Source organism: Maylandia zebra, linkage group LG1 (genome assembly GCF_041146795.1).
Source record: "Maylandia zebra isolate NMK-2024a linkage group LG1, Mzebra_GT3a, whole genome shotgun sequence".
Taxonomy (NCBI): Eukaryota; Metazoa; Chordata; class Actinopteri; order Cichliformes; family Cichlidae; genus Maylandia; species Maylandia zebra.
Window position 1 is genome coordinate 29,130,629 of NC_135167.1, and position 14,254 is coordinate 29,144,882.

General features: G+C 42.6%; 1 protein-coding gene across 2 annotated transcripts in view; it reads left to right on the forward strand.

Annotated features, from left to right (window-relative positions):
• Positions 1-13,102: 13,102 nt before the first annotated feature.
• LOC101487673 (E3 SUMO-protein ligase PIAS1) overlaps positions 13,103-14,254 on the forward strand; it is a 69,997-nt gene continuing 68,845 nt past the window's right edge. Inside the window, exon 1 of one of the 2 annotated variants that reach the window (XM_004557940.4) lies at positions 13,103-13,168. In XM_004557940.4, the coding sequence (XP_004557997.1) occupies positions 13,145-13,168 (24 nt within the window). In that variant the 5' untranslated portion in view covers positions 13,103-13,144. Of the gene's footprint in view, positions 13,169-13,870; positions 14,087-14,254 lie in introns of those variants that run through there. The other variant, XM_004557941.4, reaches the window with a different exon arrangement.

A 14,254-nucleotide genomic window follows, 5' to 3' on the forward strand; every position in this document is an offset into this window, starting at 1 on the left:
GAGTTTCCATTAAAAAAGGAGAACTCAGTTCAGGAGGAAGGTCTGTGACAGACACGAGCTGGAGCCATCTGTATTTGAAACGGTGACAAAATATTTGAAATCACAGTGAGTCTTTTTAAACATGACAGCACTGCAATAAATGCAGACTAAATTCATTTCAGGTTCATGAAACTGGCCTTTCTTCATTTTAGCCCTTCTCACAGGTCTTTGTTGCTGTGCAGTCTTCACCTAACATGGGCAATAAATCACAGAGCTGATTGTGATGGAGATGCGACCAGCACAGTGAACATTAACTGAGGCTTTAATACCTGTTTCATTTCCATCTTGAGCTCTGACTCTTGTCATATTTGAGTTTTAGTAGCTGTTTAGTGTTTTATGGAGTTCTCTCAGTGGTTTCATACTTCCTCCCTTCAGTTTTTTTTTTATTTTTTATTTTTTATCATTTTCTCATTTCCTGTTTTACTTTGAAAGTTAGTTGACTCTCGGGCCTTGCTGTGAGTTTACTTACCCCCTCCTTGTCCTGGTGTGCATTTGGGTTTGTTCTTAAACTGAATCATATAAAACACAGATCCCATTCAGGAACACTGTAATCCAAGTTATTTTGTAGCGTTGCATGCAGGTCATTGGAAGTTATGGAAGCAAAAGAAAAAGCTAGACAAAATATGGTATCACATGTCCACATGTGCTCAGACTGGATCCTGGACTTCCTTAAACTATGAAATTAGAGAAGAAAGGAACAAAAACTGTGATTAAGATATAATGCTCTTGGTAAACGTGATCGAATTAAGTAAGAATAGTCTAAATCATGAATGTGTGTACACATTTTATATTATATATTTCATATTATATATTACATTTACAGGGAGTGCAGAATTATTAGGCAAATGAGTATTTTGTCCACATCATCCTCTTCATGCATGTTGTCTTACTCCAAGCTGTATAGGCTCGAAAGCCTACTACCAATTAAGCATATTAGGTGATGTGCAACTCTGTAATGATGAGAAGGGGTGTGGTCTAATGACATCAACACCCTATATCAGGTGTGTATAATTATTAGGCAACGTCCTTTCCTTTGGCAAAATGGGTCAAAAGAAGGACTTGACAGGCTCAGAAAAGTCAAAAATAGTGAGATATCTTGCAGAGGGATGCAGCAGTCTCAAAATTGCAAAGCTTCTGAAGCATGATCATCGAACAATCAAGCGTTTCATTCAAAATAGTCAACAGGGTCGCAAGAAGCGTGTGGAAAAACCAAGGCGCAAAATAACTGCCATGAACTGAGAAAAGTCAAGCGTGCAGCTGCCAAGATGCCACTTGCCACCAGTTTGGCCATATTTCAGAGCTGCAACATCACTGGAGTGCCCAAAAGCACAAGGTGTGCACACAAGCTGAAACGTCAAGACTGGGCCAAGAAATATCTCAAGACTGGTTTTTCTAAGGTTTTATGGACTGATGACATGACAGTGAGTCTTGATGGGCCAGATGGATGGGCCCGTGGCTGGATTGGTAAAGGGCAGAGAGCTCCAGTCCGACTCAGACGCCAGCAAGGTGGAGGTGGAGTACTGGTTTGGGCTGGTATCATCAAAGATGAGCTTGTGGGGCCTTTTCGGGTTGAGGATGGAGTCAAGCTCAACTCCCAGTCCTACTGCCAGTTTCTGGAAGACACCTTCTTCAAGCAGTGGTACAGGAAGAAGTCTGCATCCTTCAAGAAAAACATGATTTTCATGCAGGACAATGCTCCATCATACGCGTCCAAGTACTCCACAGCGTGGCTGGCAAGAAAGGGTATAAAAGAAGAAAAACTAATGACATGGCCTCCTTGTTCACCTGATCTGAACCCCATTGAGAACCTGTGGTCCATCATCAAATGTGAGATTTACAAGGAGGGAAAACAGTACACCTCTCTGAACAGTGTCTGGGAGGCTGTGGTTGCTGCTGCACGCAATGTTGATGGTGAACAGATCAAAACACTGACAGAATCCATGGATGGCAGGCTTTTGAGTGTCCTTGCAAAGAAAGGTGGCTATATTGGTCGCTGATTTGTTTTTGTTTTGTTTTTGAATGTCAGAAATGTATATTTGTGAATGTGGAGATGTTATATTGGTTTCACTGGTAAAAATAAATAATTGAAATGGGTATATATTTGTTTTTTTGTTAAGTTGCCTAATAATTATGCACAGTAATAGTCACCTGCACACACAGATATCCCCCTAAAATAGCTAAAACTAAAAACAAACTAAAAACTACTTCCAAAAACATTCAGCTTTGATATTAATGAGTTTTTTGGGTTCATTGAGAACATGGTTGTTGTTCAATAATAAAATTATTCCTCAAAAATACAACTTGCCTAATAATTCTGCACTCCCTGTATTACTTAACTAAGCAGTGTTTTTATGTGGTGGCATACAGAAGAAGTGTGCACAAAAATAAACAAAACATAAACAAAAATGTATGTTTAAAAAAAAGTTGCTGCCATAAAAGACACCTTTGCGATTTGTTATGTACATTTGTTAAAGATATTTGTAAAAATATTTCTATTAACTGTGATCTGCCTTTTTATTCTGTGTGGGTTTTTTATTACTTTACATGTGACACTAAAATGTTCACAGGAGGAAATTAAGAATCAGCCTTATAAATAGTTTACCAGCGGCATATTTGTCCTGTGTCGTTAAAATGTTTGTGTGTGTGTCACTCAATGAGACAAGCAAACTGTCCTATTATAACTTGTCTTCTGGTCGCCTGGTCTTCTTTTGTAGTTCATGTATTTAGATAATACGTCTTTCAGTGTGTTTTAAACTTGTTTTCGGTGTGTTAATGTAGGGCTGCTCGATTATGGCAAAAATGATAATCACGATTATTTTCACTGAAATTGAGATCTCGATTATTTGACGATATTTATTTAACCCTTTCAGACCTACTATAGAACCAAGTCCGCCAGAGCTTATATTATTTTTTTACATGTTGTAGTGCCATTTGTGGGAGCATTTCAAGTTGCTATACAACTGTTATAGCCCATATTTTAATAATATGTATGCATTAAGTCCATAGTAACTACATTAATTGCAAAAAAGTGCAATAAACTACAAAAAAATTGAAAATTGTTTTTGTTTTTTAACATATATTTCTACTTGGAGAAATTTAAGAGGTTTATCCCTCAAAACGTTAAATACAAAAAAGTTGCAAAAAATAGTTTACAACAACAGGAAATTTATTTTGAGTGTCTTCATAGTTTTATTTTGGAGATACAGCAATTTTTATATACTGCAGGAAAAACAAAAACAATCCTATGATGCAGATTTGCAAAGAAAACAGCAGGTGCATCAAAATAAACTATTTCCAGCAGTGCAATTCGAGTTCTAAGCATCCCAGAAACTATTCAGAAAAGTCAAACATGATCAGTATAGGCTTTTAAGGCCTACAAAAACTACATTTTCCGCGAAAATGACATCACTTCCGGTTTCGGGCAGGAAATGGCGGACATGTGATAGTTAGCGGTGACGTCTGTTTCAATGTGCAAAGTGTTACGAACAGCTGATCGGATCGGCAAAGCGTGTTTCTGGAATATTATGTTTTTGTTCCTGCAAGCGCTTTTTATGCAATTTATGTGGAAGGAAACCGTGACCGAGGACAAGCTGATGGCATAAGATGTAAGTTTCATATGCAAAACAAATTATTGCGCTAGCTTACACGGTTCAGGTTCTACAGGGATTTAAAAATAGTTACACAAAACAGAGCGTGCTGCTCTGACCGGCTTTAAAGGGTTAACAATAACAATGTATTGAATAATGACTTTAAAAAATAATATAAAATAGTGTGCAACACCACTGAAGGTTTGTTTTTGTTTTTTTTTACCTCCCTTTTCAACCAACGGCAGTCACTCTCCTCTCCAAATAACTTCTGCTTAGCTTTCCGAGCTTCCCTCGGGTCGTCTTAATCAGCGGTCTCAACCTTTTTTGCGCCACGGACCGGTTTATGCCCGACAATATTTTCACGGACCGGCCTTTAAGGTGTCACGGATAAATGAGGGAGGGGCTAATAATCGGCTCAGTCATTTTTAATGATCGTTGAAAGCCCAGATCGTAATCGTGATTAAAATTCGATTAATTGAGCAGCCCTATGTTAATGCGTCCATGCCGAAACCTCAGGTGACATCCGGGTCATATATATATATATATATATATATATATATATATATATATATAAAAACACCCAGCCAAGCTCGGGTCCTCTACCAGAGGCCTGGGAGCTTGAGGGTCCTGCGCAGTATCTTAGCTGTTCCCAGGACTGCGCTCTTCTGGACAGAGATCTCCGATGTTGTTCCTGGGATCTGCTGGAGCCACTCGCCTAGCTTGGGAGTCACCGCACCTAGTGCTCCGATTACCACGGGGACCACCATTACCTTCACCCTCCACATCCTCTCAAGCTCTTCTCTGAGCCCTTGGTATTTCTCCAGCTTCTCGTGTTCCTTCTTCTTGATATTGCTGTCATTCGGAACCGCTACATCGATCACTACGGCCGTCTTCTTCTGTTTGTCTACCACCACTATGTCCGGTTGGTTAGCCACCACCATTTTGTCCGTCTGTATCTGGAAGTCCCACAGGATCTTAGCTCAGTCATTCTCCACCACCCTTGGGGGCATCTCCCATTTTGACCTCGGGACTTCCAGGTTATACTCGGCACAGATGTTCCTGTACACTATGCCGGCCACTTGGTTATGGCATTCCATGTATGCCTTGCCTGCTAGCATCTTGCACCCTGCTGTTATGTGCTGGATTGTCTCTGGGGCATCTTTACACAGCCTGCGCCTGGGGTCTTGCCTGGTGTGATAGACCCCAGCCTTTATGGATCTTGTGCTCAGAGCTTGTTCTTGTGCTGCCATGATTAGTGCCTCTGTGCTGTCTTTCAGTCCAGCTTTGTCCAGCCACTGGTAGGATTTCTGGATATCAGCCACCTCCTCTATCTGCCGGTGGTACATACCGTGCAGGGGCCTGTCCTTCCATGATGGTTCCTCGTCTCCCTCCTCTTTCTTGGGTTTCTGCTGCCTGAGGTATTCACTGAGCACTCGGTCAGTTGGGGCCATCTTCCCAATGGATGTTCGTTGTCTCATCCTGGACTGTGGTGCTGACACTCACCAGTCCCCGGCCCCTTCCTTCCGCTTAGCGTACAGCCTCAGGGTGCTGGACTTGGGGTGAAACCCTCCATGCATGGTAAGGAGCTTTCTTGTCTTTATGTCAGTGGCTTCTATCTCCTCCTTTGGCCAGCCTATTACCCCAGCAGGGTACCTGATCACGGGCAGGGCGTACGTGTTGATGGCCCGGATCTTGTTCTTACCATTCAGCTGACTCCTCAGGACTTGCCTGACCCTCTGCAGGTACTTGGTGGTTGCAGCTTTTCTAGCGGCCTCTTCATGGTTCCCATTCGCCTGCGGGATCCCCAGGTACTTGTAACTGTCCTCTATGTCTGCAATGTTGCCTTCTGGTAGTTCAATCCCCTCAGTTCTGACTACCTTCCCTCTCTTTGATACCATCCGACTACACTTCTCCAGTCCGAACGACATTCCAATGTCATTGCTGTATAGCCTGGTAGTGTGGATCAGTGAATCGATGTCTCGTTCACTCTTGGCATACAGCTTGATGTCATCCATGTACAGGAGGTGGCTGACAACTGCTCCGTTCCGTAGTCGGTATCCGTAGCCAGTCTTGTTAATGATCTCACTGAGGGGGTTCAGGCCTATGCAGAACAGCAGTGGTAGATACCGCACTTGATGGTGACTTGTGCTATGGGCTTGGAGTTGGCCTCTAGTGTTGTACGCCACATCCCCATTGAGTTCCTGATGAAGGCTCTTAGGGTCCCATTGATCTTGTACAATTCTAGGCATTCCAGTATCCAGCTGTGGGGCATTGAGTCATAGGCCTTCTTGTAATCAATCCAGGCAGTGCACAGGTTGGTCAGTCTGGTCTTGCAGTCTCGGCTGATTGTTCTGTCTACCAGTAGCTGGTGTTTTGCGCCTCTGGTATTCTTGCCAATTCCTTTCTGTGTCCCGCTCATGTATTGACCCATGTGCCTGTTCATCTTAGCCGATATGATGCCTGACAGGAGCTTCCATGTAGTACTGAGGCAGGTTATTGGTCGGTAGTTGGAGGGGACCGGTCCCTTCTTGGGGTCCTTGGGGATCAGGACCGTCCGGCCTTCAGTTAGCCATTCCGGGTGTCTCTCGTTAACTAGCAGCTGGTTCATTTGTGCTGCCAGACGCTCGTGGAGTGCAGTCAGCTTCTTCAGCCAGTAGGCGTGAACCATGTCGGGCCCTGGTGCTGTCCAACTCTTCATACTGGAGACCCTTTCTTGGATATCTGCCACTGTGATGGTTACTGGACCCTGTTCAGGGAGGTCGCTGTGGTCTGCCCTCAGATCCTCTAGCCACTGAGCATTGCCGTTATGGGTTGCATCCTTCTCCCATATGCTCTTCCAGTATTGCTCCGTCTCCAGCCTTGGTGGTGCTGTTCTCTTATTGTTCCCTTGCCACTGAGAGTACACCTTTGCTGGTTCTGTGGAGAACAGCTGGTTTATTCTCCTGCCTTCTATCTCTCTGGTGTACCTCCTCAAGCGGCTGGCCAAGGCTGTGAGTCTTTGCTTGGCAGTTTCCAAGGCCTCAGGTATGGACAGCTTGCTGTATTTCTTAGGCACCTTATTTGTCGCACCTTTCTGCAACTCCGTTAGTTGGCTAACCTCCCTCCGTGCTACTTTGATCTTGCCCTCTAGCCTCCTTCTCCATGGAGGGTACTGCCCCTTGTCGCTGTTCAACTTGTAGCCAAGCATCTCACTGATCACTGCTGCCGTATTGTAGATCAGCTTGTTAATGTCGGTAATCGTGGTTGTAGGTATTGTCCGTAGTGCTGCATTAACATCATCTAGCAGACCTTTTGAGGGTATTTCACGTAATCTTGGTAACCGGCTACGGGGGATCCAGGTTTCAAGCTTGGCCATGATCCTATTTTTCAGGTCAGTTCCTCTCGCACTCAACGATCCTTCTCCTATCGCACTTGGGGCTATGTACCCAATCTCGGGTGGGGGTGATGATATCGCCCCCCTGACCTAGCGTCCTGACTCCTCCTTGCCGTAGCATTTGTGTTGTACCTCGTCAATCTCTAGCTGTGAGAGCAGTCCCTTCTTTCGAATGTTGGAACACTGAGCTACTAGTTGTTTCGCCGTCATTGTGGATGTTGGGTATCGAAGAATCCATAGGTCCCTCATCCTATTCATGTAGCCCCTTCCGCCGGGGTTACTTGCGTAGTAGCATTCCAACAACGCCCTGTTTTCGTCTCTTGCCCACCGATGCCTTCTTGTTCCAGTAGCCCACTTTTCGTCAGGGTGCCCTGGTTCCTCAACACCTGACGCGGACCTTGTTGATCCGGGCGACGTCCGAGCCGGCATGCCTTCATATTTATCTGTCTCGCTCATGTCTGCGGTAGGTATATATATATATATATATATATATACCCACATAGCAGACCAGTTTAGACCAGATCTGTAATCAAGTTGCTTCTGCTGGAATTTAATCAGCTCTAGTTCACTGGCACTGATAGCACAGTTTTACAGATGGTAACAAGATACAAGTTTCTACATATGAGATGAGATCTGATTGTTTGGACCACCTTTTCTAGCAAGAGATAACCTGTTTTGAGAACTAATGCTGACATTAAAGCCCCAGTAGAAAACCCATGCTTTACCAGTAAAACAAAGCTTTTTCACTGCATGGAGTTTTATAGTTTTATACATGCAGCAAACTCACTTCTTCCTCATCACTGTACCATCTGAGTCTGTATGCATCAAAATTTTAAGAATTACCTTCCAATTGATGACACGGATATAATTTCCTCAAAATGAGCTGCCAGTAATGACTTTTGTAACAGTGTGCAAAAAATCTAAAAGATACTCTGGATGATTAGAAGCATGTTATTCCCAGAGAAGAAACAGTTTTTCAATAATGTACTCTGCAATGTGTGGTTCTACATCATCTATATTTCTATCACGTTTTACAAGCTTTTTAAGTGTAAAATCTTTACATTTTTAATGTGACCAGTTTTGGGAATTGGTAACAGTCTGATAAATCACAACCAGGGCACCCCTGATACACAGAGGGGTGGAACCGGCTCTTTGTTTAAAAAGTCAGAGTCTCTCATCCTATGAGCATTACGCAGTAGACAAATGGTGCTTGGATAGAGCTGGGGAGGAGATTCACCCAGCTCTAACTGCTTTCTGGTCCTCATCCTCATCCTGCTCCCTCTGACGTGTGTTTGCCAGGGTGGCCTTGTGGTTAAACATGAATCAGTCACACCCGTTATCAGCAGCTCACCTCTAAATTTGTGCCTTTAGTAACTAACTGGGTTAAAATTCATTCATTTTTAAGGCTAGAGTAACCTGGAAGAACCCTCTGGGTGATGTTATAATAATACACCGTTTTTTACCTTTACTGTTTCACAAAGGGTCAAAAGGTGAATTTAGACTTTTCGAATGCAGGATATTTTATTAAAGCATTTTAGAGCAAAGCAAAAGCCAAATCAAATAATAATAATCACATAATCAAATCACTTGAATTATACTTATCTAATTAATGTACTCTGAACTAATGCTGGTTTCTAATCTTCCTCTTCTGATCTTGAGAAGAGAGAATTTAGAGGAGAGAATGGGCACATCCAGGCCTGAAGATGCACTTATCTCTGTTTGTGTTGATGTACTCCCATAGAAAGGGAGCCTAATACTTGGAAGTTGTATTCCAACGCGGCAGCAAAAAAGCCAATCTTGCTGTATTTTCCAACTGTGAACTCCCAGGGCCGGATCTTTGGATGATGACCTCTTACTTATGCAAAGATCTGGAGGAAGATCAACCCTGAGTGTTCATAGGAGCCACATTTTGTACTGATTTTCCCATATAGACCTCCTCCTCTCTCTCATCCCCTCCTTGATGTCCATGATCATAAGATTTTGACATCTACATCGCCCTATTTTAAATCACACCCTGTTGCTTCTCTCTCTCTCTCTCTCTCTCTCTCTCCTTTCACAAACATGATTTAAACTAAAGTTCAAACATTAAAATCACTTCATTACAGTGGTTAAATTTTTTTTATTTTCTGTGTTGTACTCAACATGATCTGTCATTAACTCCATCACATGAATATAGTTTCCTTTATGTCTGATTCAGTTTACATGTTGTTTTACTTCCATTCATGATTTATCAATAGCCCAGTCTCAAATGAATATCATGACTCTTTATGATTCAGACATAATTTCTTTTTAACTCAGTAACATAAGAATACTTTTTCTCACTTGTTCTCTTCATGACTCTGTTTGTCAATCACAATATATTCAATATCATTTTATTTTTTTAATTATAAACGTCAAAGTCTGAGATTCTCTGAGATGAGCGTCTCCTTAGTGTGTCACTCACTCCCCCCTCCCATCCTTCTCGCAAACAGCCGAGGTCATCTTTAGCACAAGCAAGCCACTCCATACCTAATCTCAGTGAGAGGCCTGTTATTAGAATCACTTCATTACTCTGATCTTATTCTTTATATCGGTTAAACTCATACGTGGCTATATTCTGATTAGTATAGAGTATGACATATGAGTCTGATTTATAACTATCAGCAAAATCACATGTAAATTATGATTCTGTGTTTATCAGTTGCACCATGCATCGTATGAATGATGGACTGGAGACACATTTCTTATCTTCCACATTCCTGCAGCCAGTCTCACACACACAGACGCTAATCTGCCAAAGTCGAAGGTGACTCACACCAACGCACACAAATCCAGATATTAGGGTTATTCTCATTACTCAAGCTACATTTCTCATTCTTTATACTAATTTGATTTACACGTGATTTGACTTGAATACGAAGCACATATGGATAAACTCTGTTGAATTTAGGTTGAATTTAAAGTCAATCTCTTTGACATTTGTTTCCAACACAGTCAGGATGCTGTGTAAAATTTTAAATACAAACAAATACAAAAAAAAAAACAAAAAAAAAAACAGAATCTGGAAAACTATATCTTCATTTTGAATTTGATGCTGGCAGGATGTTTCAAAAACACTGGAACAGGAAAACACACCAGTGCTGGTTCTGGTTCCAGGTGGAGCATTTACCTATTAACTGAATTAATTAGCAACACTGGTGTCACATGTCTTGATTCAAGATCAATAATCCAGGTGAAATCCCAGAAGGCTGATTCAGGCAGTGTTGGGACTAACGCGTTATTAAGTAACGGGTTACAGTAACTACATTATTATTGTAGTAACGAGCACAGTAACTAGTTATTATGCCAAAATCAGGAATGCGTTAACCATTACTGGGATTTAGATAGGGTCGTTATTCGTTACTCCGTGCGGTGGCTATCGTGGAGCTTCCACAGATTCAGTAACATTAGCAAGTGGTGGAGGCCAGCAGGTGGATGAGGGAAAGGGGACGCAGGAGGAGCAGAGACCCGAGGCGGGTCGCCAGTCTGAGTGTCAGGAGAACTGAACTTCAGGTAAGAAGTTATGACCTGCAGTCTATCTGGATCAGATATAAACCAAGTTTAGGTGTAGTTTGTTTTCTTTATGCTGACTTTTTCGTACTGCGTGCTAGCTAGCATGACGGGGTTTTATACAGCTGGGTGGGTGCTATGTTACTGATGTTGAACTTTATTTTATTCATAAGGTTAGTTAGTAGAGTTGCGAACCATCCCGTAAAAAACGGAATCGTCTCGTATTCAGAGAAAATATTACGCGTTTTGTATTGAGGTGAAAAGGAACACAGTTTGTCCCGGACTTCAGCTACACAGCAAATCCAGCATGTCCAAATTAACACTGTCGGATTTGATTTCAACACTATTAAAGTGTCTATATGGGTCCACACCAGAGAGTGTTAATTTAACTCTTTTTCGAGAGTTGGTACGTTAACTCTGATTTAGTGTTAAACACCAAATCTGTCTGGAGTTGATAATTTAACACTTGGTGTTAAGAGTTTATATATTAACTCTCAAAGAGTATTTTAGTTTAACTACGTAAGAGTTATCTTCTAATTCATTCTAAAAAGCGGGAATTTTACTGTTCTGAACTTCTAGAAATTTCTTTTGGAAAAAAACATTTACTAAAAAGACGCAATGGTTTTTGAAAAACATTTATTCTGAACTGTGCAGCGGTGACGCTAATCAGAAGGCTAGTCCAATTTCCCCAGCCGTTTACTTCCGGCCTACCCGACCTTCTGAGGACCCGGCCCATGTAGACCGTGAAGGCCGGGTCCTCAGGAGGATGCAGCCCATGAAGTTGGACATGACCTTTCTCTCGGCTGAACATGGAACACACTCACACGCACATATACGCACCCACACTGACACAGACCTACACTCACCCCCTCCAAACGCCTTCGAAGCTTATGTCTTCTATGTAGTGAGATGTGCTGATTCAAGTGCTATGTGCTGAGGTGGGTTTTTTTTCTGTCCTCAAACTGATCTCCCTGTTGGAGCTCAGTCTGGGGGAGTTCTATTTTCTCTGTCTTTCCTCATGTTGTGCATTTTCCATTGTTATACCTCTCTGACCTGTCTTCCCCATGTGATGTTGTAATGTATGTATGGTCGGAAGGGTTGGCAAAGGTCGGCAGCCTTAACCCAACAAATTTCCCACGCGTTGGACTAATAAAGGTTATCGTTATGTTCATGGCAAGAGCAAAAAGGATGGGCGAGTTCGTGCACTGATCAGTGTATTTGGACTTATCCTCCTTTGGGATCCACACCCCCCTCCGCTTGTCTCCACTGTTTTGCTACCTTGCCCCTCCTCCAAATCACTACTCAGTAGCTTTGGACAGTTCTTATAAACTTTGCAAGGTACTCCTCCCCATCAAATTCCTGCTCTGGTGCAGATGGGTTAATCAGGGCTTGACACAGACCAAGATTTTGCTCATATTTCCATTGCCAAGAGTCGTATTTCTTTGATCCATCTGGTAGGATTCTCTTCCACCCCCCGGTAGGTTGACTTGTAGCTTTAGTGGGATCTTCCTCTTGCAAGATGCAACTTGGGATGCCACCCCTTGCTGCCCCTGTGCCGTCTTTCCGAGCTGTCTGCTGTCTTTCCAACTGTCACCAATCTATTCTTGGTGGTCAACCTGGTGGTCACTGGTAATTCCAGAAAACAGCTGATGATACATCATCTGGTGCCCCTGGACAAATCATCAGTGATGTAACCTGGGGTCATTGGGGTTTCGGGTCTTTCAATAATCAGACCCCTTCTCCCAGGCAACCCCAGCTTTTATAAACAAATATCTTATATATCAAGATAATATGTCAAGATAAAAATATCTTGCTGGCATGAAATTATGTATTGTATATGAAATTAGTATATATTCAAAAAAAGAAAGAAAGGAAAAGAAAAAGAATCCTCATTTGTTTCAACATTTAAATTTGAAAAAGGTCCAAACTTTTTTTTTAAAATGTTGAACATTTTAGAGCAGTGTTTTTTTGTTTTTACTTGACTGACACGAGCTGTTACATGCACAAAGGAGGTTTGCAGTGAGTTTTGTTGAAATCTTTAACTTAAAAAGATTAAAGCAGTTTTATTACTGATTGCAATGTTTTGAAACAGACATTCTGCTCTACTATCTTCAACTTGAGTTTAACATACTCCAGTCTAAGGTCAGCTGATCAGTTGCTTGTGGTTGTTCCTAGAAGCAGACTAAAACACAGAGGAGACCAGGCCTTTGCGGTTACCTAAACTTTGAAACAGTCTGCCTTTTTACACTATTACCTCTGCAACACTCAACATTTTTAAAACCCATCTGAAGGCACATCTTACTCCCTAGCTTATGATTGAGTTATTTTTGATTTTGTGTCTTATCTTATATATATATATTATTTTTCTTTTCTTTTTTTCTCAGTTTGTACAGCACTTTGGTCAACCTGTGTTGTTTTTAAATTTGCTAACTTGATTTCTGCCCTATTCGATTCTTTTGTAGACTATTCTAGTCTATTCTATAGACTCATTTTGCTCCTGTTTTTCCTTTTTTTAAATTTGTGCACCTAAACGCACCGCTGTGCGCGCTCCTGCGGATTCTCTGCGCGTCCCAGTCATGTGACAACACCTCACCACGCCTGCGCAAAGAAATACAAGATGGCGGAGAGTGCGGAACTGAAGGTAAGGCGCAGCCTGAAATCATTATAAATTTACTCGGTTGCGAAGCGATCGATTGTTGGGTCACACAGTTCTTCAGGGGTTTAAGTCTCATGGGGCAGAGATCCTGTCAGATTTTGTGTTTATTGGGCAAAAACTGCCGGAACTTTATTGAACCCGCGAGCGCCAAAGCTCGCACGAGCATGTTTATGTTGATATTGAGACGCGCTGGTTTGGCTGAACTGACCGTTTTCTTCGGCACACCAGATGCTGGCAGGGCGGTATTCACTTCACAACCAGTCTCTGCCTCCTCTTTAACCCCGAAAGAGACGGTTCTTCTCCTCGCGGCAGTGGCAGTTGTCTCCGTGCCGACGCTCGGCTCGTAAATTCGGAGAATATAATGTCGGTTTGCAGGCTTTGACGTGCCGACAGCCTCCAGACTGTCAGTGTGTGTGTGGACATGACAGCGGCTGCACGCCTGTTGGTTTACGTTAGAAATAAGTCCCCCCCGGATTAATGAGCACTTATTAATAATTAGAAACTGTCGTGCGTGGTGTCCGGGCAGAGGCCGAGTGTGGCCGCGGGCGGAGTAACACTATCCCGCCTGCTCAGTAATACCAGCGACTCCTCCGTACCTGTTGATACACGCACAATAAGACGCACCGCTTCGCCTAACGGTGCTCCTGCAGCTGGTTGCCGTTATATCAGCACCAGGTGCGGCTTCCTCGCCAGGGCATCCGACGCGCACCTTATGCGCTGTATTGCCTTGGCAGCGTGGCAGAGCCCAGTTTGAACATATCTAACAGTTATTGATCAGAGTCTTGGGCTATTTTTAGATCCCTCCCCCCTCCGGTGTGTTTCCACTGCCTGTCCGGGATCTGTGGATCTATACATGCTCCTTTGTGCCAGCTGCTGCTCAGCTGCACTCACTATAATGAACAGGTTTGTAGATACATCCTCTGCCTATATTGAAAACACACGTGTGGTCTTAATATAAAGCTTTGCAGTTCATATTTCAGATATGTATGAATGTGTGTGTGCAGCTCTTTTTTTTTTTTTTTGAGACACGTGTTTTCTCCACATTTTTATTTTCTTAAGTGCTTGCAGTAG